The sequence below is a fragment of the Crocodylus siamensis genome, chromosome 12, assembly GCF_052110815.1.
Source record: "Crocodylus siamensis isolate JL-2025a chromosome 12, ASM5211081v1, whole genome shotgun sequence".
In the NCBI taxonomy this organism is placed as follows: domain Eukaryota; kingdom Metazoa; phylum Chordata; order Crocodylia; family Crocodylidae; genus Crocodylus; species Crocodylus siamensis.
Window position 1 is genome coordinate 26,084,934 of NC_143406.1, and position 27,849 is coordinate 26,112,782.

Consider the following 27,849-nt stretch of genomic DNA (forward strand, 5'->3'; position numbering starts at 1 on the left):
CTGACCAGCATTGTGAGGCTGGATGGTTTTTATGAGCTGGTCATCTGTGACTACTACAGTATTGTTAATCCCAAGCGCTCAAACATCATGAATATTTTGAATCACTCAAATTCATGAGCTGTTTTTTCTTAAATATATATAAAGACATTTTAAAAATATAAAGCCCTGACTGCTGGTCATAAATGTTTATCTCTTGATAAAAGGTAGAGGCTGTAGCAAAATCTGGTAATAGCAGGTCAGAGCGCCTGAGCAGGGATGTGTGAGGCTTCGGATCTGGAGAAGCTTTGGACGCTTTAGCATCCGAAGCAGCGTGTCCGGATAGAAGTGCTGGCTTCATTAGGCTTTCTGAAACAGTTTGGAGCTTCCGAACCACTTTGGAAAAGCTTCGGAGCCACTTCAGAGATTTGGTCATAGGGTATAATGGGGAATCAATGAAATATCTGTAGCTTTGTTGTTTTTTGTCTGATTTGGATGAAACTTGCAGGGGTTGTAGCCTCTGCTGAGGGCATGAAGCCTGTTAAGTTTCAAGAAGATGGGTGCAGTGGTTTGGGGGGAACTGCACCTCAAGCTGCTGACAGGCAAAACTCATGACATAGATGACCCTGTGTGTGTTAAGGTGCAGCGGGCTGAAAACTGCAGGGGTCGTGGCCCCTGCTGAGGCCACGAAGCCTGCCAGCTGTCAAAGAGATAGGTACAGGGGGGTTCTGGGGCCCTGCATCCCTAGCTGGTGACAGACGGAACTTGTGACGTGTGCTTGCGCCACTGATTGTGTCTGTCTTGGGGCAGTTGGTTGTCTGTATTGATTATTTCCTCTCAGTCTGTGGTTTTGTAGGTGTTAATCCTTGCTCGTAACTCATAATGTAGTAGCTAGGTACTGTGTAGTGAGCTGGTCCCTAAGTGATTCATGTTTAATTGGTAACTGGTAACACAGTAGCTTAGTAGCCAGGCCTGCAGTAGTCTCCCCTGCCCCAAGATGGACACAGTTGCACAAGCATGCATGTCACGAGTTTTGCCTATCAGCGGCTAGAGGTGCAGGGTCCCGGAAGCCCTGCACCTATCTCCTTGACAGCTGGCAGACTTCGTGGCCACAGCAGGGGCCACCACCCCTGCAGCTTTCACCCTGCTGCTCCTGGTGGGCAGTAACTTGGGCCTGTGGGCCACATAGGGAGTTTTGCTGAACTGTCACAGGCTGGGCCAGCACACCCCACTCCCCGATGTGCAATAGCTCACCAAAATTCCCTGTGTGGAATGGGGTCGAGGTGGGCGGGGAAGGGTTTTCAGGAGTGGGACAGGTGGGCAAAGCTTGGGATCGCAGGGTGGGGTTGCGGGCAGTGATAGCGCAGGGCCAGGGCTTGGGGCAGAGCCATGATGTGCTGCCTGCACAGCCCTGTAACAGGCATGGGTTCTGCAGGCAGGAGTGCACAGGGAGCGGATCATGGCTCTGCCCTGGTCCCCAGCCCTGCATCACCCCAAGATCCTGGCCCCAGACACAGCTCCCTTTCTGCCTGCAGCTGTCTGCCTGGCTGTGCATTCTGCCCATGTGGGTCGTGGCTGGTCTCCATGTGGGACGGTGACAGCACAGTGTTGGGGCAGAGCCATGATCTGCTCCCTGCACGTCCCTGCCTGCAGAACATGCACCCGTTGTGGGCAGCAGATCATGGCTCTGCCTTGACCCTAGTCCCGCACTGTAATTGCCCTGTGATCCTGGGGTCTCCATGGAGACTGGCCAGGAACTGTGCAGCCAGGCAGACAGAATGGAGCTGTGGACGGGAAGGGTCTGGGGCCAGCTCTGGTATCTTGGGGTGGTGCCAGTGTAAGGCTGGGGCTTGGGGTAGAGCCACGATCTGCTCCCTGCAAGCCCCTGCCTACAGAACCCACACCTGTTGCAGGGCTGTGTGGGGACCAGATCGTGACCTTGCCCCAGTCCCAGCCCCATGCTGTCACTGCCCCAAGATCCTGTGGTCTCCCTGGCCCCACGTGCCTGTCTCACTCTCAGATGTTGTACTCCACCTGCTCACGGCCCTATTCCAACCACCTAGCTGAGCACGCTGCGTGGATGGATCCTGTCCTTGGTGGTGGGTGTGGGGTGGAGGGGTTGGGCTGCCCAGGCTGTGGGGCTGGGTCCAGCAACAGTGCCAGCCTGAAGAAGCCACTGCTGCCAGGGCTGCCGGGAAGCGAGTCCAGCCGCCTACCACCCAAACCCCTCTGCGTGCCCGGGGCAGCAGGACTGGATGCACCACCATGGCCTGAGCTGCTCCTTATGCCTGCGCTGGGCAGGACTGAGGGCCCTGCCATAAGATGGACAAAATCTGGCCAGAACCAGCCTGTGGGCTGTATTTTGCCCACTCCTACCCTTGAGGGTGTTCTGGGCAAGTCTCTGCTCATTTAGGTTCCATAGTAGGATCAGAACCTTTGTGTTGTTTTAACTCTGGAAGCCATGTATTAGTGTGAAAGTGTTGAAACTCTTCTACTCCATTCTTTCACCTCCTGTGGCCTTCTCTTTTCCCCCCTATAATTAGTTACCTTCAAGAAGACTGAACCAAGACGACACATAGGTCTTCTGTGTTTTCACTGGGATTAAACAAATACCTCTTAACATACGGAGCTTCCCCACCCGCAACAGCTCAAATTTTGGGTGTGGTGAGTGGGCAAAACCCAAAAACATATTTCTTCTCAGCTGAAGCCATTCAGGTGCTTGAACCTTGAGAGTAGGAGTATTAAACACAGCTTGTAGTCTAGATCCAGCCTGAGGAAATATTCTGCATGGCATGCCAGTAGTATAATGGGCTACTGAAAATTGGGGAGTGGAGCTAATGGAGCATAGCCTGCTGCAGAATCTGGGGCTCTGGGTCCCAGTGGACATGGCCATCAACAGTAGGGAGGCACGTGAAAGCTGTGCAGATGGAACCCTAGCTTGCCCCACTGCTGCCTGCTCCTGGCCTTGCACTGTGGCCAAGGAGGAACCCCACAGTCTGAATCCAGCCATGGGCCTGGGATAACTTTTACACTCTTGCTAGACTGAGAGAACAAGAGTCTGGTAAGTGAGCTTCCTGAAGATCGGAGGAGTTATCGCTATCCTTTGCTGCATATTTCAAGCATCTGCCGTGTGGGACTCAGGTGTCTGTTTTTACTGTCACGTTTTTGACATGGATGTGTTTGAGTTATCAGAGCATGTCGCTTGTATTAATGAGAGTGCTGTGGATGCCCACCAACGGTTGCATGTGATTTGTAGTCGGTGGCTGCAGTTCCAGTGGGTAAGCACTCCTGAGAGTTTTGGTTCACAACTGAAAGGAAGGGTGCACGGGGAAAATGATGATTGATGGGCACAGTGGTTTTCTAAGTGAGAATGAAGACCACATAGTGCTGAGGAGTCTAATTCATGGCCTGCAAAACAAGATGAGATTAAGAAATATCAGGCTGGTTCCGGTTCTTGACAGTTTAGAGATTAGAGCAATGGAGATTTCTTTCTTTCTCAAATAAGTGGAGAATTAGTGCTTCCAGTTTTTTGGCACTTGATTCAGAGCAAGTGAGTTGAGAGGAGAGGGTGTTTTTCGACAAGTGTCAGGACATGCTGCTCAGATTTCCCGCTATTGCTCAGTGTGTTTCTTCAAGCCCTCGGTTCCTGACAATCAGCTGTACTGGTTCGTGGCATGAAATTGCTAAGAAACCTTGCAGAGGGAAGCTGGGAGAATTGAGATCAGAGAGCAGTGTGAACAAATATAGGCTTTTTGCTTTCCTTTCTACCACTGGTGAAGCACTAATTTAAAGGGGCAGAATAGGAAGGGTTAATCACAGATACTTACAGAGTGGATGAATTTTGATCATTCACTTGCATAAGAATGGAAGATGACTTTGGAAGCCTTCCATTCAGCCCCAGGTACCACTCTTGTAGTGTAGTGTGGTAGTACTGGCATGTGAATCTAGTCTGTATTCGATTATGGAACATTGTCCTATTAGCACCCTGCATAGAGGGGCTGAACATGTTTTTCCTGATGGGAGCCTCTCAACACCACCTGCGAGGTGGTGGCCCCTTTATACCTGCATTACAAATAGAGAAGCTGGTTATGGAGGAATGACATAATGTTGCCATGGTCATATAGTGGCCAAGCAGGGATTACAGCCCCAGAACCCTGGTTTGGGATTTTAAGCACTTCCTTGGCTATGTACAGCTATTGATATATTTACTTATATGAGCCATTTTCTGCTACAGTGTGCTTGTTTCTTACCTGATTCAGGCTCTCCTTTGCTCTTTACTCCTTTCCCAAATGTCTACCTGCTTCCACATTACAGGTGAAAATGATTCCCTGACCTTTAAAACAGGTTGTATATTTCTAACAGATTGTTAGTAATCTTGCCACACACAGTTCATTGTGCAGTGTTGATAGTGAAACAGGAACAAATCTCATGTCAACAAAAGTAAGTTGCTAAGTGTGAGTATTAGAGCAAGAGTTGAGAGAGACCTGACTCCAAGAGACCTCATTCTCCTCCAAACTGAGGTGTCTTGCTAGAATCTGGACCCTTCTGCAGGGTTTCTGATGTGTTTTTACGAGGATGAGCTTGAACATGGTTTTCACACAGACCATTTGGTGCCTTTCAGACAAAGGGTCCCAGAAGATTAATAATCCAGAGCTATGTTTTCCCAAAAGCTCAGCAGTGAGCAGTTCTCATTTAGCTGCATAAAATGATTGCTGAGCACTCTGGCCCCTCATTGTCCCACTGCATGTATCACATGAATTGCTCTAAACATCCACCAAAAGGAATGCCTAGACCTGAGATGTATGGGACAAACATGACCTCTTCCAGTTGTCTTGATGTTAATTTTTATTTTTTTTATTAAGTTTGTTTTCCTGGGCATTTGTACCACTGAGCCCAGAGGATTTGCACAGTTGTGTATATATATTATCTCTATGTACTTGTAATCAGCCCCACACATGTGCGGAAGCTACTGCTGTTTTGTTTAACCAGAGGCCCGGTTTTTACATGAGTCTGCTGCTCGTGGTTTTGGCACCTAGACAGTCTGCTGTCAAAATGGAAGGAGGCAACACCTTTGGTTTTCATGGGGTGCAGTTTGTTCAGTGGCAGGGGAGGCTGTTTGGAACGTGTGTTCAGTGGGTGTGTGAAAGTGGAAGCAGTCTGTGCTGGGCTTGGGCTGTCAGCTTGGATCTGAGTGGTAGAGCAGTGGCAGCTATTGCACTGTTGTGCCAAAATCCTACTGCACCTTCCCTTTCCCTTCCCCAGTGCCTCCTCCTGGCTCAAACCTCTTCACACATGGACAAGGGACGGGTAGTAGCACAATCAGGCAGGGGTGAGCAGGGCACCTACCTTGGGTGCCAACTATGAGAGGGTGCCAGAGTTCTCCTTCTTCCTGCTCCCAGGGAGCATGCCATGGCAGGGCAACCCTGCCTTGCACCTGCCTGGCCCTAGGAGCCAGGTAGTGGAGCCCCCCCAGTGTCTGAAGTGGTCAGCATAGCCCCTCCCTTCCCCACCTTGAGTGCTGAGTGAGCTTGCTATGCCTCTGAAGAGAGCTGCTTATCTTGGTCTGTCCAGGGGATGCACAGCCCCGGTATCATGCCTTACAGACTTTCATAAGAGCAGTCCCTGTGTCCTGGTCACTAGTAACTGTGATAGCAAGGGGCCTCATGTCAACAGGCCATTCACTGCCACTAACTGTGCAAATGACGTCTGAGAGCAAAGGGAGCACCTGGGAGAGAAGGATGATTTGTCCCTTGCCACCTCAAGCCTCTTTTGCACAAGTAGAGATGGGAAGGGAAGTTGTGACCTCAGAATGTCCACCTGTTTCCACCTAACAAGGCTGGTGCAGCATATCCCCATGCCAGCTACTGGCTCTCCCCTCCTCCCTATGTAAACTCTACCAGTGCTCTTCTGGAAGTAACTTGCCATGGTCCACCTAGCCAGTGCCCTCCAGTATGAGTCCTGATTACAATTTCACATGCCGCTCTTTTTGTCTGCTTCTGCCTGCTGGGGCCCCAGAGGTTTTTATAAAGCTTTCCCACTGAAATTCAATTTTCCAGCAGGGATACACTTTCTCAGCCCAGAGTGGCATTTTGTTTTCCCTGTGCTGTTCTTCTGCATCAAGATGATGGCCCCTGCTGTAAAACTGCACTTCAATCAAGGAGAGATGGCAGGAAACGAAACTTTTATAAACCATCTGGTGGAAATCATGATATTTACCAGTTCACAACTGAGCTTCAGGAAGGTATTTTTATAGCTTTGCACATTTTTTCTCCCCCAAATGAAAGCTGAAATTTTTTTTTTGGAAAAGTATTGCATAGTCTTATGTAAGCTGGGTTATATCCTTTCAATCGTCTTTCTTAGCATGTAAATGAAATTTTAAAAGAGGTTGATAAGCTTGGGTTGGATTTTCAGGGGGCAGAAAGTGTCCCCTGTTGAACTTTGAGTACCAAGGTAGATTTATTCTCTTCTTTTTTAAAAGCAGAGGAAGAAGTATTGCTGATGCTTATTGGCTCAGAAAGAATCTGGAAGATAATAGCAAATAAGGTTTAGCACTGGTTTTGGATTCCTGGCCAACATGAGAATCACAGTCCAGGGAAAATCCAGTCTGCATCCCCCCACCTCCCTAGGAAGATTGGATTGAGGATATTGGGGCTTTAAAACCTCTGTGAGGAGGATAAGCCTCAGATAAGGGATGGACTCAGTGCGTTCTATTACAGCACTATTAGCATTGGTACTTGTGACATTTTAATAGTATTACTGAGTGTTTCTGCACGTCACCATTAGGATTGTGTTCCCACTGTGCTAAGCCGTGTACGCACCCACAGGATGCATCTGCATGGCTGATTAAAGGCAGGACTGCAGCATGGGAGGAGTGCAGTTCCCCCTACCTCTTGCTCGCCCATTACAAAGAAGAAAGAGAGGAAAGGAAGGGGCTGGGTATTGGCAAGAGGAATGGGTTTGGGAGGCCCTGCCTTAGTAAGACTATAAAAGAGCAAAACAGTAGAGAAAGGGCCCTTGCTAAGGAAGTCTTGTCCCAGAGTGTGGAGGAAGACAGGTGCATAAGACTGTGTGTGCCTGGGGAAAGGCAAGGGCCCAGGAGGCCCAATAACAGAGCAGGGGCATTGTGAGTTGGAGAGGGAGGTGGCCAAAGCTGTGAGTTCCCTCAGAGTCCCAGTTGGCAGATAGACCTCTTCCAGAAGGGCAAGGCCCTCTCCCAATGACCTGACCACCGAGGGAACAGCAAGGTGTGGCAGGCCAGGTAGGCAGAGATAGTGAAGAGAGGTGCTGAATGAAGGGGGACCCCGAAGACTTTGCCTCAGTTCAAGGGGGTTTCTGCTCCTACCAGTTACTGCTCACAGGTGGCAAACCAGCCCTAGCTTCCACGCACCTAGCATGGGCAGCACCAGCCAGGAAGACATGGGGCCACAGACTGATGCTCTCAGTGTGTACTCTGGGCTCCTCGTAGGCTTTTCAGCCTGAGCTGAAATTTCTTCTGCTTCTTCATTACAGTTATTTCCCCCTAGCTAAATGATAGCACAAGAAGTTATGATGGCCCATGTGCCAATCACATAATCCTCTGGCTGCATTCCTCCCCACAGGGAGAGTGTCTTTGCCCCAGGGAGCTTTCAGTCTTAAACAGGGAAAAGGGCAGCACGGTGTTCCCCCCCCCCAAAAAAAAAAAAAGTGTGGGGGGGGAGAGGGGAAGGGGAGGGGTAGCAGGAGAGAAGAGGCTTGCAAATGTGAAATCGTGCTGCGAATTAGTGACAGTGCCAGGCCTTGGTCTGCAGACCCTTCCCTTACTCTCTAACCCTTCTTTCCCTGCTCCCACCCTCTGCCTCAGTTCATTGCCCTCTCCATGAAGCTATGCTGCCACCAGTGAGAGTAAAGCCATATATTTATGCTGTTAAATGTGAGCTGCTGAAGATGGCTGTACATGATAAATTAAATTTGACATTGTGGCAGACTAGTTTTTCCTGTTATTCCAAGAGTAAATTATTCAATGTACTGTAACTGACACCCTGACACGTGCTTGGAGAGCTGGTGAAACATTGCCAGAAGTGCTGAAGAAATGACCAGCCAGGAAAATGGCAAAAAGTTGCCAAATAATATATTGTGCTAATGGGACTTGCAACAGCTCTCATAGGCGACCCAGTCTGTGGCGGGGGCAGACATGTCTTGCTGTCCTGAGGGTTTCCTATCTCACACCTGCCTTGCAGAGCTCATATGCCTACCACAACTATTTCTCACTCTTGCTCAGGAAAGTACTAGTGGCCCCTGAGCTTATCGACAGTACACACAATATAAGGGTATGGCTGGGGTTCCCAAAGCAAACAAAGGGAATTAAGGTATCCAGATCACATGGGTGTCAAGTGAAAATTGGGTGCCTAGCTCTCATAGGTGCCTTTGACAGTCCTAGCCTATATTTCTGTCAGGTTGTGTCACTTTCTTTGGAGCCCTTTGTGATTCCCTGGCCCACTGTGCTGTCCTTCAGAGCTGTACTGCACCACTTTCCCTGGCTTGTAAAACTCATCCTGGGCTTAGGGTGTTTCTCTTCCCTCTGCCATGGCATCAACTTCATTGCCCTTTTCCATTATTTCTCACTGTGCTCTTCCAGCCACAGGCTACGTTGCCTTCTACCAAGGATCAGTGCTCCCAGCTTCCACCCTTTCCTCAATCACAGCCCTTCCCTAAATTCCTTCTTCTGAGACCTACAGGCACTAACCCAGGTCAGTTGAATATTTCTGTCCTATGCTGTATGGAGGGAGTATGAAGGTGAATAAACCTTGCCAAATTAGCTCTTACCTCTGGCTCTCCCAGGGTATGTGGGATTCATTGGCGGTGCCCTGACAGTCCTCAGAGCTGAGCAGTAGTACTTGGTACAGCTCTGTGAGCATCTGTGCTTAACAAATAACACATAGTCATTATTGTGGTACTATGCTAAGTGAATTAAAGAATTAACCTAGCCCTGGAGAGCAGCAGGAGTGATTATGCCTGCCCTTCTGTTGGCTTCAGCCCTGCCTGGAGTTGGAAACTGCAGTGGTCTGGAGAGTGGGTGTGTGAGCGAGTCAGGAGAAGTCACTTTTCGAACTTATTAATTGTGCAGTTTGCTTACCGCTTCCCCTGGCTTTAACAGTCTCTGCTGTCACGGCGACTTATAAACAAAGCGCCTGCTGAAGCAGAAGATGCCCTAGTCGAGTGAGGACCCATTTCCAATGCTGCCAAGTACAGCAACGAGCAACGCCTGAGCGGCTGGGCAAGTTTGGAGTGCTCTCAAGCTTCTCTCTTCATCCCAGCAGCTTTGCCCTTGGTGGCTATTGGTGGGTTATCTCTGTTAGACAGGCAGACAGCGTGGGAGGATGCAGTGGGATGTGGAGAAGAAGAAAACACACTTGTGTTAGAGATGAAGGTGGGGTGAGTGCCAGCCTCTGGGCTGCTAATCTGCCAGCTTCATGGTGGATGCTGTATAATACTGGATTGCAAGAGCTGTAGGGGATTGTGTGAGGCATATATCTGTCTATGAGGCTGCAGAGAGTTGAAGGTTTGGGTGGACAATACCCAAGGCATGGCCTCTCCCTGCCCAACCTCTGGGCAGTGGGTCAGGCTCCCCGGGGGCTGCTTCTGGTGCCCTCTTCTCTCCCTCAGGGTGCAGGGCTATGCCTTGAATGGCAAAGCCTCTTGGGGAGTGGGGTGCCATTCTGCCTCCTGACCCCCCACATATACTACTGGGTGTGGGGTTGCTTCTGCCTGGCTCCTATGGCTGGCCAGCATGGAGCTGCATCTGCTATGGTAAAAACTTCTCAGGGGAGGGGGCCATAGTTTCATCGTTTCTAGGGTCAGAAGGGACCTGAGCAGATCGAGTCCGACCCCTTGCCATGGCAGGAAAGAATACTGGGGTCAAACGACCCCTGCAAGGTGTACATCTAGCCTCCTCTTAAAGACCCCCAGGGTAGGAGCCAGCACCACTTCTCTTGGAAGTTGGTTCCAGGTCCTAGCTGCCCTGACAGTGAAGTAGCTGCTCTTGATATCTAGCCTAAATCTACCCTCTGCCAGCTTGTGACCGTTATTCCTGGTCACTCCTGGTAGTGCTCAGGGGCACAGGGACTCCCCCAGTGCCTGCTGGTCCCCTCTGACTAGTTTGTAATAGGCCACTAGATCCCCCCTCAGCCTTCTCTTCTGGAGGCTGAACAGGTTCAGGTCCTGTAGCCTCTTATCGTAGGGCCTGCCCTGCTGCCCCCTGATCGTGCGAGTGGCCCTCCTCTGGACCCTCTCCATGTTGTCCACATCCCTCTTGAAGTGCGGTGCCCAGAACTGGACGCAGTACTCCAGCTGCAGCCTGACCAGTGCCGCGTAGAGGGGGAGGATCACCTCCTTGGACCTGAAGCCATACTGGCTCCCTCTCCAAATCAGTGCCCTGGGCTGGTGCTCTGTGCACCTCCCCCTAGTTGTACTATTGCTCTTAAGCTGAAACAGAAAGAAGTATCATAATTGCAGATCTTCAACCCAAGACTCCCTCAGGGTGGAGAGTCTTGAGCCTATAGCCTGTCTGACCTCCTTTGCCATCAAGACATCAACTCAGTACTTCCCTCCCCAACTTTTCCCATACCTGTCTCTGTGTTTTCTCCCTTGCACAAATTTATCCCCATCCAGGAAAGCATTCCTGTCCAGGAAAATCCATAAGCAGGTGTGTCTCTCTCCCAGTTAAGAGAAACTGGCCTCTAACACAGGTTGAAAGTTAAGCATGGACTTAAGGGATGCTCTTTCCTGAATCAGGACCTCAGTGTCCTCATTGATCTGGTCCGCAAAGTCACTTCACCCATTAAACTCCTTGGGAAGCCATGCTTCTATGTGATACCTGCAGGCAAGGGGTTGAGGGAAGCCATTTATTTACTGATCTCACGTCCTTATCAATGAACTTTCCTTTTGTGTGAAGGGGACAAGATGAATGTTGGGAGGAAAGGGGGTAATGATACTGGAACTGGAGCTTGGTTTGGCTGCAGCAGGAGAGTGTGCTTAATCTCACAGGGGCAGGTTTTTTTGGGGGTGGAGGGGGGTTGTTTTTTGTTTGTTTGTTGTTGGTTTTTTAAAAGATTTTTGTGTGTGTGTATGTTTCAAGCCAAATCGGCCAAATCAAGTCCAGATCCATGAGTCAGTCCAGAACCATAAGTGACCCTACAACCAACAAACATCCTCCATCCCCACCAGGAGCTTCAGCTATTTCCAGCATCTTTTGGCAGGCATCTTATATGCAGGCCCAAGCCCAGAGGCTTGGGGTTTGGATGCCCCCAAGTTTTGCCTGCCCTCAGCCATCTGGTTGCAGGAGCAAGCTAGGGAGGAGCCTCCCATTTCTATAAAGTAGGCTTTAAGCCCCAACACCTCGGCAGGTACTAAGCCACACCAGAAGAACAGTTATCCCTCCTGGCTCTTAAGGAAAACTGCCTTCATGGACCCAGATACATGGTGTTTCCTCTGCCAGGTAAGTATGTCACAGGGGCAGGTGCCACTCTAAGAACCTGCTCAGGCTGGGACAGACAGCAGTCATTGCTCTGAGTCCTTTCACTTTATCCTTTGGTTGTCTTCCCTGAGCAGGGCAAAGTGGTTTATCTCAGTCTTCTGGATGCACATATAACTGTAGCCATTGAGGCACCAAACATCTGGACTTGATCTGGCCTTTGGATGCTGTCTCAATGGTCTTAAAGGGGGATGGAAGGTCTGGGCTGCCTTCACTCCTCCATACTTCTGCCTAGTGACTTCTCATGTATACACCATGATTTAGAAGGATCAGCTGTTGCCTACCTCTGAGTGTTACAGTCCCATCACCCTGGGGATGCTGCCCCAGGCTGGGTGAATAAGTAAGAACTAGAGTGGGTGAGCTGAGATTTTGGAAAAGAGGTAAGGCTGAGGATGTTATGTTTTTAGAGGCTTCTTTTGCATTACTAGATAAGAGACCTAATTCTAATCTTTCTCTGGTTTGAATTTGGTGTATCCCCATTCTCTGACTGACAATGCTGGGAGCGAATTGTGAATAGGAAGAAAAGACGTAAATGGAATAAGCATGGCTTGTCCTTGGATTTTTAATGCAAAAGAGAAACAGAGTCAGAGGGGAAATGATTGACCTCCCTTTCCCAAACAAACATGTCTTTTTTAAAGTTTCATCTCTTTTGACCTTTATTTCTGGGAGGTGAGTGGGGGTGGGGAGGTAAAGATGTTGAAGTACAAAGTGCTTGGGTTTGGAGAGAACTCTGGGAAATAGCTGCAATCAATGGGAGGTTTATTGGGGCCCCTAGTGTATTGTGTAACTAGCTGGGGGGTGTTTCTTGCTGCCTGCTGTATTTTTGCAGCAAGTGCATTGATTTTTCCCAGGGCAACTGTGAGGCTTTGCTTTTTTTTCTCTCTAACTTTATCTAGTGGCTTTGTTGAAAATTAGACTGAAATTGGGATCTTGATTTAGTAGGAAAGTCTTTTTCAGGGAAGCAGGCTCGGGGCTAATCTTGGTCTGTGGTGAATGAACCTCCATTGAAATCACTGGGAGATACAGCACAGCACAGCACAGCACAGCACAGCTCAGCTCAGCTCAGCTCAGCTTACCACAGGCACGGGCAATTATATTGGGCAGAGCTGCTTACTGAGTTTCGGCAAGCCATCAAGGACCACATGACAGGCAGCCCAGGGCAGAATAATATTAATTTTCTAAATTTTTTAGGGGGCCCGTGAGCCAGTTAGAATGGCCTGGCAGGCTGCATCCAGCCCCCAGGCTGCATTTTGCCCACCCCTGGCTTAGCATCCAGCAGGATATAGCCCAGTCTGTTTTGAACACATATTATCCTTTTCTGCATTTTATCTAAGTTTTGCCCTTCCCACTTTCTGATTCTCCCTTGGCTTCTCTGCTTTACAGCAGTGGGGTTGTGTCTTCTGTGGGAAAAATTGCATACTAAGGAGGCTTGGACTGTGAGGGAAGCTGCAAAAAGTGCAGTGATTTATTTGAGGTGTTCATTAACATTTTAGCCATACTAAATGCTACAAAATCTCTGTGAGGCTGTATTCGGAAAAGCCCCAGGCTCCAGGGGTCTTTTTGCACACAACCAGCCTTCACAAATACCAGGTGCTGTTCTAAACTTTCCATCATCGAGGGAAGACCATGGAATTGGGATCATAAAGTGGGAAAGCTTTTGCTAAACCTCAGCAGGAGCACTTTCCTGGGAGAAATGGGGAGCAAGCCGTGCATTCCTTCCTCCTCCCCCATCTTGCCTGAGCTCTCACTAAAGACTTCATCCATTTTGACTCCCTTTTGTATCTTTTGTGGCTATTCCTTTAGTCTCTTACACCATGCAAGTAGTAGAGTCGCTGGGAACTCAGAAGCCATGTGCTGAAATCAGTGTTGTTGTCACTGAGCTCCTGGCTAAGTCTCTACTCTCAGGTAAATCTTGATTATATGCTCTATCCACTATCAAATAGCCAAACATCAGCTATTTATAAGCTGTAATGTAGCTGATTGTGGCTCCTCTAATTGCACTTTGCACTGCCATCAGGGGTTTGTATTAATGGGATGTGGCAACCCTGATAAGTTATAACCCACAGCATTGTAGCCTGTCTTACTGTGAGATGCATGCACAGATGTAACATGATCTCCTTAGCTGTGATTTCCTATTGCCAAACAGTTCTTAATTGACACTTATTAGTAAGGCTTGTAGAGCAATATGGGGGGATGGTAAATCCATAAAGCTGGAGTTTTCATGGGAATGTAGTTTTATTATCCAGATTCAAAACAAAAAGATTAAATAAATAAAAAGAAAACAACCCCCGCAAGCCTTTGTTTTTGTTCGATCCTGTATAAATCATTGCCTGCAGCCAGGCAGATTTAAAAATTGCTCCTCCAAGGGGGTGAATTTTGTCCTTCCTACCCCGTGAGATTGGTTTCACAGTGGCAATATAGGCGCAGCCTACCTGAGAGTATTAAAAAAGCTAATGTTGCCACACAGCTGAACCGCTAGCCTTAAACAGGTGCATTTAAAAGAGCTGAGACAGAGATCTGGTAAAACATCAAATGCTTTACAATCTAAAATGGAGATCAGAATTCCTTATGTTTTGCAAAACAGTAAGTCATATAGTATTAATTTTGGTCTAGTGTCAGGCAGGTGTTGTGGTTTTTATATTCAGGATGTTAATTCTGGGCATTTATTTATTTATTGTGTTAAGGTATTAGGTTGATGTCACTGAAGGGCTGAGGACACTGTTAAGAACAGGCAGACTCCTGCTCTGTCAGGTCCCCATACACCATAGTCTTTGCACCTCAGTTACTACTTGCAACTGTACTAGTGTCACAGCTAGTGTCATCTCTATTGCAGACAGCAGCCAGCTGGCAGTGTTGTGAACAGACAAGTCACCCTTGGGAACATAGTGCAGATCAAATCAAGCCAAATTTGCACAGCCGCTCCTATAAAAGGCTATTTCAAATCCATTGTAGTCAATGGAAAGACACCCATTGATTTGATTGAGTTTTACATCAGGTCTGTTCTACCCAAATGTCACAAATGTCTGCTGCTCTGTTTCCGGTATCTGTTAAGATATTCTGAAGAATTTAGTACAGGGCTTTGCAGCTATCTTCTGGCCTTGGTGTTACTGCTTGTCCATAAATCATATCTCATGCCAACACAAATCAACAGATGTCATTGCCTTTGTAAAAAAGAAAGCAGCAATCATAATAAATGTAGTAGTGATGGGTGAGCCTCAGAATGTCTGGGACTTCAGTGTGAATAAGAATCGAAATTGTCTGACCTTGTTTCAAACTTGAGGACTGGAGTAGTAGAAATGGGTTGACATTTAATAGGACAGAGTGCAAGGTCATGCCCTTAAGGGCCAATGAAAAGAAATTTTTGCTATAAGCTGGGAGTTCATCGGTGGGAAGAAAACTGTTCAACTGCATGATGATGGGGAGCCACCAATCTGCTGTGGCTGTGGAAAAGGAAAATGCATCATAGAATGTGGCAGGTCCAGCACTTCTAATAGAAGTATTAATGCCATTGTGTGAGGCAGTGTTGAGCTCTCACTTGGAATGCAGCGTACAATTTTGGTTTCTCTTGTTTGAAAAAGATGAAGTTAGACTGGCACAGGTGCAGCGATGGCTGCTGAAATACTCAGGGGCATGGAGCAGAGACTGAAAGATCTGGTCTTATTTGGCCTCACAAAAGGAAAGTGAAAGGATATTATTCTTTTCTATAAATACACAGGGGGGAGAAGGAAGGTGTGAACATGAGGGCAAGCCACTGGGAAGGGAAATAAGAGCTATTTAAAATAAAGGACAGTATTAATGCAAGAACAATGTGATATAATCTGGTCAAGAACCGATTTAGACCAGAAATAAGGAGAAGGTATTTAATTATCAGAGGTGGGAAGCTCTGGAAGAGCTTGCTGAGGAGTGTGTGTGTGTGTGCGCGCGCCTAAAAACTGACTAATGAATAAACTGAAGGATGGAATCGTATAACAAGGTTGCCAGTAGTAGCAGTGAACTGGACTAAGTTACTCGGGCCCTTCCTGTCTTGTGCTTATAAACATCTGGATGCTGATTCAGCCCAGTTTTTATTTTTTGGATGGTGGGATTGGGCAGGTTAGACAATTTCAGGGTTTCTGGATATCAGCTGGGTCAGGAACACATAAAGAAAAGAATCTCATTGCTTCATGCTGGTTGTTCAGGATGGAATAAGGAAAGGCAGAGAGAAAGAAGAAAATAATTAAAACAAGCCCTACCTCCCCATTTTTCAGATGTTTTTGAGACTCCAAAAAATTATTTGGTTTTGTCTGAGATGTGGTATGTTGGTTTTGGATAGGTTCATATTCTTTCCAGACCAATTCACAGATCTCATCCTAAACTCTCTGATCTGTGCATTGGGTTAATTTTGGTGATCCTTAAACTAGTGGATGTGTGGCTGGTGTCCAGTAGGATATATAGTGCACTATCTTCTTTTATAGAACTTATGATTTGCATCTCAGGTTGCATCTCTTAATTAAAACATGTTGATGAGGAAAGAAAAGGGAAAGCACTTTGCAAATGAGTTTTGGAGCTGTATCCTGGGAACAAGCGCATTTTGTGATTCAGTCCAGTGCCATTAACATTTTGCACCGAAGTGTCCTACAGAAGAATTACCCTGCTTGCAGGCTCCAGTTACCTGCTAAAGTAAATTTTCTTTCCTTTTTTCCTTTAAAGATCACTGGATAGAAAACTGCAACGGCCTCTCCTAGGGAAGTCACGGACGCTTCCCAGCATCCCTCAGTCACCTGTCCTAAGCAGGGTTCCTCTCCTGGATTCAAAATTGTACAGAGAAGACATGCCAGAGCAGAAGCAGTACAAGAACCATGCCCCCTCGGACTGCCAGAAAGGGTGCACTGTGCCCTCTACTGGTGAGTTTCTGTTAATGTTGGTAGAGCTGAATTTCTTTGGATCAATTGCACAGTCCTGTCTTGTGGAGATTTTTACAATCTGAACAGAAATCCTTCAAAGACGCTGCTATTAGAAACCAGTCAACGGGTTTTTCACACTTATTAAAGGTGACTGTGAGCTTTAAGTTTTTGCTCTGGCAATTTTTAAGCCTGACTTTCAGCTTGAATACAAATCTCCCTTTATTTTGTCACAGTGGTAGTAAAAATGCATGGAGGTTAAAAAATAGATGAGAAGCTTAGAATAAGTTGGTGATTTGGTCATAGGACATGGAGCCTTTTGGTTGTGGATCGGTAACAACTCACATGGTCCAGAGCAAGCCCTTTCCCTTTGCACAATGAAACAGAAGTGTTGGTCCCTTTCTTAGTGAACTAAATCCATTGCTCAACACGTGTTTCTGCATTTAGACCAAGATAGTAAGGGAAACACTAGGTTGGGGTAGCAAAGGAGAACTCAGACACTGCAAACCTCTGATATGATAACAGCATGCCTGGATCTTTGTCTACAATGTGTTTTTGGTCTCATTCCCTTTCCACTGCACTAATCCTAGTGCAAGTTCCACTGGTGTTAGCAAACTGTAGGAACCCAGGATAAACAGTGTCATATAACCATAGTGGTAAAAATGCTCGTGGCCAGTGTATCTGAGTCCTCTTAACATTTCTAATGCCAATGGAGTTGCACTGGTGCCACAGCATGTCCATGTTGACAAAACCTTTGTTATCCAGGGTAGCAAGCCCAGCACTGGATAAAACTGAGATGACAAAGCTCTTCTTCCAAGCACACTGGAACTTCTAAACAATAAAATCCCCCTTGTTGGGTTCCTTTTCTGCAGATTACCCAGTGGAATACTTTTCCAAATGTTGGTTTAATATTTATGGTCTCTGTTCTGCATTTTTCTCCTCCTACTGCTGATTCCCCAGATATTTATATACAGATAGGAGCTCATAAATTGCTCCATTCTCTCAGCTCTCCTGAGTTTACAACTAGGACTTGTATAGCAGTGTTCTTGATTTCAGTGTTTGTCCATAATGACTTCTGTCATGACAGCAGAGATCTCGAGGCCTGAGTCTTCTATCAAGTCTCATATCTGTAGGGAGGCCCTTGAAATGCAGAGGAAACCATGAAAGAAGGCCCAGGTGAAAAACATCACTTCAGTGGAGGGCTGAAGGTGAGGAACAGGGTGGAGCTGAGAGCAGTTTGCTGTACTCTGTCAGCCCTTAGGATCTCCTAATTCACCAACTGGCATTCATTCATGCAAGCAGCCCTGTTGTGGCGTGGCTGAACAAACAGCCTTTGATGGGCAGAAAGCCATCTGACCACTACAAGGGAAGTCAGACACTGAATATGGGTTGCCTGTGTGCAAGAGATATTCACCCGTGAAAGGACTGAAGCCAACAGCCCTTGGGGAACTCCAGCTAATAGAAAATACTGTAGTATGTTTCTTCTAGTATGGTACTTATGAAGTACCATAAACCCAGTACTCCTGTTTTCTGCTCTAAAAGCTGGACCCTTGTAGACTATCAGGTCAAATTCAAGGTCCTGGTTCCTGTCTTGAATCTGCAAGGTAGCCTGGTAGACTAAAACTCTGGGGTGAGATGTGGTGGTTGATTAACTATGCCCCTCGGGAACAATAGAGATTCCTACCTACCATGAGGTCAAACATCTCCCCTTGCACAGAGCTTTCTCAGCAGCTAGCCCCAGGCTGTAGTCAGAACTTGTTCTGTACCACTGCAAACCTCTCTACCTTCCCCACTGAGTGCCAGGTGCTGTTCCACCTGCCTTCTCTAATGCAAGGGCAGAGCAACACGTGCATTTAAAAAATAAAAAGCTTAAAACCCTGCCAAAGCTAATACATCACTGCCTACACAATTCTCTCTGAGGAATGGATAAGGGATGGCAGGTTCTGCCTGTGACAGACTTCAGATGGGTCGCTTCCACATCTGATAGATATGAGATTTGTCTCTTAATGTATCACTGGAAGCCCAGACACTACATGGATGAGTCCTATGAAAGCCCCTATAAGTAGGGAAAAGAATGCTCTCCACAGGTAGCATCTTTGATCACTAAATTGAGAGATTCCATTTTCTGGCTGGATCATCTCTTGTTCTTCATAGTACTTGGTAGGTACTAATTAGATATCCATTAAGCCCAGAAAGCGACAAAAATGATGAGCCGAAACAAGAACTAAGAAAAGGTCTCTAACTCTTGATTAAATTTTCCTTATATTAGTTTGGACAACAGTTTGGCAACATCTAACATATAATAGCACTGTGCTTAGAATTCCTTGTAGCCGGTGATGTCAGAGTGTTTTGCAAATGGGTAATGAAGTTGGCTCAACCAGAGAGCACATTACTCCCACATGTAGGTTAGTACTGTTAACACATGATTTTTTTTTTTTAAACACCGTAATGGAGACAGTGATTTTACAGAATTATATAGAAGTAGGGCTGGAATGGACCTCAGAAGGTCATCTAGTCCAGCCCCCTGCTCAAGGCAAGATCATTCTCATCTAAAGCAACTTAGGCAAGTGATTGTCTAACCAGTGGTGCTCAACCTTTTTGGCTGGTGGGCTGAATGAGCAGTGTCTAGGCTCTTCATGGGCCAAATCTAGCTGATGGTCCCAATCCGGCATGTGGCAGTCATGGCAGGGTCACATCTAGCCATGCAGAGGGGGGCAGGGTATCCCAGCTCCAACCTGGCCCCGGGGGTGGGGGGAAGTAGTATGGCCCAGCCCTGTAGTGGGGCAGGGATAGGGGAGGGAGGCAGTGTGGCTCTACCTTGCAGGGAAAAGGCATCTGACCTGGCCCCATCCCAATCCTGTGGGAGAAAGGCTCCAGCCTGACCCTGAGAGGGGGAAAGGGCATGACCCAACTCTGCAGAGGGAGAGGAAGCCCAGCCTCAACACAGTCCCCCCAGGGGAAGGGGAGCTTGATCCAGCCCTGTGAACGGCGTGAAGCTGGCTTGAGCAGACCCCAACCTGACCCCACAGGGGAAAGGGGGCATGGTTTGGCCTCATCTAGCTGTGGGTGTGAGGGGAGGTGGCGCAGGGCTTTGGGTTTGGGAATTTGGCAGCAGGGTGGCTATATTTGTTGCTATCGGTCCTCCGCCTCCAGCTTTCCCAATCCATGGGGAGCCTATGGGCCAGATACCTATGGCTTTGCAGGCTATATTTGGCCCATGGGCTGGAGGTTGAGCACCCCTGGTCTAACCTGGTCTTAAAAACTTCCAAGGATGGGGATTCCACAACCTCCCTCCTAGGCAGAGAGAAGCTTGCCCAAAGTGACACCATGCAGGACAGGACTAGAACACAGGAGCCCAGACTTTCAGTCTTGTTCTGACCACTGGATAATGACATCATGCCTCAGTGATTCAGACTAGTTTGTTAGACCGGTGTGTCTGTTTAATGTGATCAATTGAAAGTGCCTAAAGATGACTTGCATCAGAGAACTTGCTTGTGGAAATGGGCATCAAAAGTATCCCTTACTGGAAGTAAAAGCAGATTTCTGGGATTGACTGCCCAGGATCCATTACTCCAAATTGCCTGTCAGGAATTGGAAAGAGAAGTGACAGGAAAATATCTCACCTGAGTCAGAGAGGAGCACCATCCTGTCAGAGGACATTTCCCTGGCCTTTCATTCTTGCATAGCCTGTGACTGGCTTTTGTAGTAAGGGCTTGGAACAAAGGAGGGGAAGTGTCTATGTTGTTCAGAGGCTGCAGCAAAAAGGATCCTGCCTTTTTGTTGAGATGGAAGTTCTCACAGGGCCTCAGGAAGAGAAAAGGAAGTCAGGCACCTGCTAGCTGCACAGGGGAATAAGTCCAATCAAGACTGCAAGCTGGGCAGACCTTCTGTGCCTTCTCATTAGAGAGAAACAGCAGAAGAAACAGCTTCCTTTTTAATTTAGCAAGTGAGGGAGGTAGCTTTCCCAGCCAGCTAGTGTTTGGCTTCATATGATTCTGGGCTTGCTCTTCCCTTTCACTTAATTTGCAAGATTGGGTATAAAAAAGTATTGTAAGGGTGACTGTGCATGTGTTAAATGTGACAGGCAGAAGGGTCTGTCCACTTGCTTATGCCTCTTGACACTGGATTTGGACTCAGCACCTAAACCTTTGTTCAGGGAGAGTACAACTCTCAAACCGACCACAATGCCTGCCAGTTGATAATAGGCTAATTGATTGATACTGAGTGATAACAAAAAAGCAACAATATAAACAATCAAATGACTCTATATCTACCAATCCTAGGGCTGTCATTGGAGTCAAAGTACATCGGGTCAGGATGCAAGCTCCATTCTGAGGCTCTCTCTAAGACATCTCTCTTAGGTGTCAGCAGTTTAGAGGTGGGATGCCGAGGCCCACAGCCCCCGCTCCAGTGGGGTGCATGAGATGGGCTGCTGGTGTGTGCCCTCTGTCCATGGCAGCCTCAGGGACCCTTCCCGAGGGACAGGGACCCCTCTCAGGGAGGAGGGACAGGACTAAGGGAGGGACAAGAAGGAACAGGGAGGGACCCTTTGTTAGTCTCAAGTCTCTGCTTTTGTATTCTCCTTTCCTTGTGATGATGCCTGATGACTCTTCATCCGTGGCTGTCTCTGGTTGGTTGTCTCTCTGTGGTCACATGTCCAGATAGCCTTCCGGGCCTTCTCCTAATTTGGTCTGTTCCCCCAAAACCGGGATTCAGCCCTCCTGCTGCTCTGAGACCTTGTTGCTAGTGTCACTTATCTTGTGTTATGGGACAGTATGTGACATACTTCTTTGGTTCCCAGACTGTGTCCATCCATTGACCTTGTTGTATTAGACAGCCTGTCTGCTCTCAGGGCCATGAGAAGCTGTGTGTGCGTCTCCCAAGCTCTTAGAAATCCATTTAACCCCTGCTGCCTATCTTGAACCCTTATAATGCATATAACTATACCTATAAGCCAATTCCAAAAACCAGGCCTTTAAATGCCATTTTTAAGCCACGAGTGCCTAGAACCTTTGGTGGAGTGAGGCACTCTCTTGGCTGTTGGACTAACTGGGAAATTCCTCATGGACGCATGGACTGAAAAATAGCAGGCTGGAGACATGAACAAACAGGAGTTGTTAGAACAAGGGGTCATGGCAGCTCCTGGCTTGTCCAAGTGATTAGCCCCTTGGCATCACATTCTGTAGCACACTGAGAGATTTCACACTCCAAGGTAGCCTTCTAGTCTCTGGGGAATTAGCCTCTGTACTCTTGTCTTTCCTCATCCTATATCTTGTGTTTTCTGGGGGTGGTGGGGAAGGGACACATGTTTGAGCATATTATCATTTCATTGCTTTGCCATAGGAGAATGCTATCTTTCCCTAACCTCCCAGCTGCATCTACGTCTTGCACCAGATTTCCCTCTGTTCCCCCTGGGAAGTAGTGCTATCCATTTGTAGCTCTTGTTCTGTAGCTATTCCTGCATTCCCATGTAAGGGCTGCAAAATGCTGAGGTCTTTGGAAGATGGGGCCACCCCCTTTGGGCCTGTTGGAACTCATTTGATTATGGCCCACAATATTCAAATTAAATCATGGTAGGGATTTAGGGAGGTAAATTTATCATTCTGCATCGGGCTGTGGTTTGGACCTCAGAGTAATTGCCACCCTTACTATCCCCAATATAGCATTGGTTGCCTTTAAGGACTTAAAATTAACTTCATTCCTGTGTCTTATGCAAAAAATGACATGAACCTGCACTTCCTATTACAGAAACTTTTAGAAATGCATGACTCAGACTTTGAACTGGACAGTCATGTTGTTCCTTTTCCCCTTCCCTCCAATTATGAGCTTGGAGAGAGGTGTGGGGAACTCCCAGTGTGCAGGAGAAGCCAGGGCAGTGGAGAGATGTGCACAGTGGACCACTATCACAGTTCTGGAGAGGGCACAGAAGGCCTTGTTCCAGCTTAGGTGATGGTCTTGAGTTGGTGGCAGCATTTGGGACTTTTTGGTTCCTAGTGGGTGAACATGAGGTACTTGGAGTCTCCTCCATGATGGAGCAAATAAGTCATCTGAGAGGCCCTATCAACATTATGGTGGTTTCTTGTTTGTATGCATCCGCACTCCTCCCACTCACAGCTACACTTGTAACTCCAGACCCTTCCCTCTCTCCCCGGCATGATGATGCCAGAAAGAAAAGCTGGAGTGAACTTCACTGAGCATCTCTCTCCCCTCCACCCTTTTCCTTTGAAATTCTGTTTTGTCAAACTGATTATCTTGTGCATTGGGCCCAGAAGAGGAAGGAGTGCAGATTTATTTTGGGATTTTTTACTGTCAGCTTTTTCTCCCCATTAAATGCTGATGTTTTGCAGCAGTCATTAGTGTCAGGTCTGGGTGGCAGCTTAATCGTTTGGAGGTGCCAGTCTTCTCGGGCTTAGTTGTACACTTCTGAATCGCAGCTGCATGAGGAGATTTAAGGTAGACGCACATTAGTTGGGACATGAGCCTGCAGGTCTGCCTCTCTTTTTCCCCCAGTGACTTCATACTGGATCTTTCCTTGTGTAGCACTCCAGACGTTGGTACTGATTCTGATTTCAATTGCATGGATATAAATCAGGAGTGGCTTGACTTAGCTTTGTGAACCAGAGCGTGGCCCAACCTAATGCAGCAGTACAGGGAGGGTTAGAGTTCCTTCCCGTTCCATCCTCGTGCATTTATACAGATACATGCCACATGTTAGCTGGAGGTTGGGGGCAGAGTCCTCCCCTCTGGCTGGAGGAGCCTGGGTTAGGTTGGTATCCCGTGAAAGAATGGCACCAATTCCTTCTCCTGGTAGAAAGAGAGGCCCAGGGAAGGAATTCTGGCCCTGAGCCAGTGTCATCCTGTGTTGCTCTGGTATATTGTAGCCACATAGAGCTCCTTACTCATTATGCAGGGTAGTTGCATAGTGCAGTTATACTCGGGCAGAAATGATGAACCCAGACTTGGACTCATAAGATCATGTGATATGAACTCAGCTTTCTTGCTCTTTGGCCTGTGCATGCTCAGAAATTCTCAGAAATGGATGAATGTCAGTGGATTTGCTCTCCTGCTTTGCTGTAGTCCTTCCCTGGCCTTTGCAGAGTGGGATTAAATTCCCTGAAGTTATCAAGGACTGGTTTATATAAAGAGATCGAGTGACTTTACATGGGAGTGCTCTACCTCGGGTGAGAACAGCAATGGCTGCCAATAGACAAGGCAAGGAAGAGTTGGGGCATAAGGTGAAAATAGTAGCAGGATGTGCAGGTAATTGGGGCTTGGAGCTCATGAGTAATTCGAAAGGATGCAGAGCCAAAGAAAGGCACCCCAGCTAGTTCTCATTTTGATACTTGGGTCAGGTTCTGAGTTGAAATCATTAGGTTCCGCCTTAAGAAAGGAGGCTTTTTTATAGGTATCTTCAGCTTGGTGGTTTTGTCATGGCATTTCCTGCTTCTCTCCCAGAACAATGTTATCATACAGTGGCAGTCTGAATCTGGGCTTGGATTGATGTGTTTATGCATTAAATAATCACAGCTTTCAAACAGAAGTTCCTGTGTTGTATGAGTTGACATTTGGAGAGGAGGAGCAGTAGCTTATTAAATTCAAAACAGGGGTAAAAAAATCAAATGTATTGCTCTTCAGTTTGGGGGGTTCTTAATAATTTAGACCTATTTTCTTTTGCCCTTCTCCCTTCCTAAAGCTGTTTCAGCTTTTTTGCATTCTGGTATAGTGGCAGGACACATAGTATCTTTGTGCTTTTAAGTAGGGAACAGGCTTGCTTTTTACAATACGGAAATCAGATGAGTTGGACCAGCTTTGGGTAGCAATGGATTTTAGTGCATCCTTTCCCTAACGCTCCTAGCTTTGGTATTAAAACTCTCAGACTTTATAGGATAAACAACAATCCACTTATTATGAAGAAGTGAAGGCTCAGCGTGGCTTGGTGGCAGCCTATAAGTATAGAAGGCGTGTGCATCAGGATGTGGGAGAATGTCTGTTCACCAGGGTACTCTAAGGGAAGACCAAGTCTAATAGTCACAAAATGCTGGAAGACCATTTTAGACTGGATATAAGGAAAAACTTCTTTACAGTGCAAGTCTCTAAAGTCTGGAATAGATAGACTCCCCCGAGAAGTGGTGCAAGCACCTACTCCGGATACCTTTTAAGAAATGCTTGGATGTTTATCTTGCTGGGGTGATCTGACCCTAGCTGACTTCATGCCCCATGGGCAGGGGGCTGGGCCTGATAATCTCACAAGGCTCCCCTTCCAGCCCTAATGTCTGTGAAAGCCATTTTGTGACCTACTATTTCACCTTAAGATCTCATCTTCTGTAAACATTGGAATCACTTTGCCTGAGTTTTGTGGCCTTTGTAAAGTCATGAGTACTCTTAGTCAAAGATGTTGGATTCTCCAAACAGAGAATGCGAATGAGCTTGCACTGGGGATAAAAACAGCAGAAGAGAGTTTTTGATGGAGGAAAATTCTGGAGAGTGTATTCATGAATTTAAATGGCTAGTAAGGGAAGGCTTCATTTATACAGAGATTGAGCAAAAGGTTTTATTTTTGTTATTAAGTCAATGATTTTGGTTTCGGTGGGGAAAAAACAGGTTTGGTGGGAATTAGGGAGGAACTGCTGTTCATCAAATCTAAAAAGACAAAATAGGCAAGAAAATACATGCAGTGTCCAAACTACTTAGAAATGAGCAGAACAGTGATGTAACAGAAGTCCTTACAATTTCATGTTGTTATTTCCCTTTGTGCTGCAATGAATACACTTGTGTCTATTTAAATACAATGAGTACAGTCATACCTATTTAAAAGAATCAGCTTTTTTGCGCCCAGTTTATTTTCCTGTATGGCTGGCTTGCTCTCTCATACCAGACTTCAGAGATGAGGTTCCAGGGGACAGCTTGCTTAAGATCAGTAGTTTTCTGTCTTCACCTGCTTTGGGTTTAAAGTGATAGCAGTAAAATAAAATATGTGACCTTGCATTACACATAAAATGAAACGTTCAGAGACATGGTTACTGTTCCCAAATGATTTACTCTGTGACTTTGGAGATTCATATATTGCCTTTTCTTAGAGGTGCAAAGTGTCTGTAGCTCCCACTGAAATGGAATACATGTGCTGTACCTCAGTTTCCCCATCTGTAAAATGGGGTTGCTATGTTACCCTTTTCAAGGCACTTGAACATTTAATAGGTGACGCATGCTGTATAAATAAGCTTTAATGCTAACATCGACAATAGCAGGCTCTTGTAGGAATTTTATCCCTTCATCAGAACTTTCTTCAGCCACAGCAGATAATGCAGAATGACATAAGGTCTTGGGGTGATAAAGAGTTAAGTTTTAATTTCTTTATCAAGAGTTTGTATAAATGTATTCACTCTTTAAACAACAATAACTCTAAAGTGAAAGTTTAAGTATTAGGATTTCAGTCATTTATTACTACAGGAAACACTTTCTAGTTGCGGGTTTGGCATTCACAGTTTCAGATATTCGTGAATGTTGAACCTGTATCTTAAATACACTTATAGGAGCTCCTCAGGAGCTCTGTGCTTGCCCCCCATCGCGCTGTCGCTGTTGCCAGCACAGTTGTGCCCCCCACCTCCCAGCTGCCGGGGGCACTGTGTTCATGAATGCAGCACCTTATTCACAGATTTTACCATTCACAGGGATCTTGAGAACATATCCCCCACAAATGGCGAGGGTCTCCTGTAATTACAGAAAGGTAATGTCTAGAGACCACGGCTGAGGTGAGGACCCCTTTGTTAGGCTGGAGGTGTATAGGCAAATCCAGACTGTGCAGGTGTAGCTCCCTCAAAAACCTACATACATGCTTAACTTTGATCCACAAGGAGTCCTATGGTTTTGTACTGTTTACTCACAATGTGTAAAGTTCAGTCAGATCAGGACCAACATGTAAACAGGAAGACAATGGTGTGAGCAAAGGGGTATTATTTTCAGAGGCATGCAGAATTTAAGCAACTCGCCCAAGGTTACAGGGCAGGTCAGCAACAGTGCTAGCTCTCCCATGTCTCAGCTCACTGCTTCATCCTTCTTTCCCTCCATAGGAGGAAACACAGGGCACATCTACACTTGCTTATTAATATGATGTGCTCTGGTCCTGGGAGTGTATTACATTAAGCCAGGTTGGAGCAGCCCTGGCTGGCAGAGGCTCTGGGAAGTCAACCTGTCAGCCAGGTCCTCCTGGCTCAGCATGCTGCAGAAGGGCTGGCTGGGGCATGAGGGTGCTCCAGTGTCGGGCTAGCTGGTCAGCAGCCCCCTCACTGAAGCACCCATGTGCCCTAGCCAGCTGAAGCAGCATCTACATGTGCACTGCTGCAGAATAAAAAACTCTGCAGCAGGATAGTACTTGTATTTACAAGTACTATCCTGCTGCAGAGTTTATTAGTTTACTCCAGCCTAATAGGGCCGCATATATAGATGTGTAACATTTACTGTGGAGCTAATTGGTCTACTTCACAGTGAATGTCTCATGTAGACATGCCCACACTGTATCAAGCCTTAGAAGGTGTGTGGCAGGGAGAAATCCTTCACTGCCTGGGGGATGAGTTAGATGAAGTCCTTAGTCCCAGCCATCTAATTTTTGTCATTCTACCTTCCTACAGCACCGTGCTACTATGTGTCAGTGGCTTACTGGGGTGGGGTTTATGATTGAATAACACTGGACGTGGCTGCTTGTGATTTTATGGGGAGCTGGCTACCTGACAAGCAGTGGCAAATGCTCTAGGGTAGTGGTTCCCAGTCTGTGGTATGCGTACCACCAGTGGTACGCAGACAACCTGTCAGTGGTACACATTAACAGATTTGTTATAATTACTTTTTGTGACAAAAATTTGCTAGTAGTACTTAAGGCTGAACTGAAAAAATGTGCTGGTGGTACTTAAGTTTGTATCATTTTAAATTTGTGGTGTGTAATCTGTCATAGTTTGGGAACTGCTGTCATACATAGGGGACAGTTCAAGGCATGTGCCCCGTTTTGCTCCTTATGTGAGCTCTGCAGGGGACATAGGCTGAACATAGGCCACATGCTGACCCCTCTTGTTTGGATTTTGCTTGGAGTCTGCAAGCTCTTGTGTATCAGTGAGGAAGGGAGAAGATCTTCTGTGCTGTAGGAATACAACACCTCCCTGACTTCTGTTCCCTCCCTAAGGCTGGGTTTCTTTCTCCCTCCCCACAGGTGAGGCCTGGCGACTGGAAGATGACTGTATGGACTCTGTGGGGGACCCTGCCCTCCGTCCACAGCTTCGCACTGCCGTGGATGAGGCTCCTTTCAGTTACTTCCGTACACGGTCCTTTTACATGAGGAAAAGCCTGTCTGTGGACAACCACCTGAGCTCCCTCAGCTACTCCATCCATCCCTCAGAGACAAAGGCTGAGCGTGTCAAGACCAAGCTCCGGAGGCAGTTTGTGAGTATTCAGTGGTGAAGAGCTTCTCCCTTCGCACAAAGCATGTCATGAAGGTTT

At 47.0% G+C, this 27,849-nt stretch overlaps 1 protein-coding gene across 3 annotated transcripts in view; it reads left to right on the plus strand.

Annotated features, from left to right (window-relative positions):
• The window catches only part of LOC149854818 (ankyrin repeat and fibronectin type-III domain-containing protein 1-like), a 596,514-nt gene that overhangs the window by 201,882 nt on the left and 366,783 nt on the right, over positions 1–27,849 (plus strand). For all 3 annotated transcript variants that reach the window (XM_090023526.1, XM_090023527.1, XM_090023525.1), the window contains 2 exons: positions 16,175–16,368; positions 27,563–27,792. In XM_090023526.1, the coding sequence (XP_089879652.1) occupies positions 16,175–16,368; positions 27,563–27,792 (424 nt within the window). The remainder of the gene's footprint in view (positions 1–16,174; positions 16,369–27,562; positions 27,793–27,849) is intronic.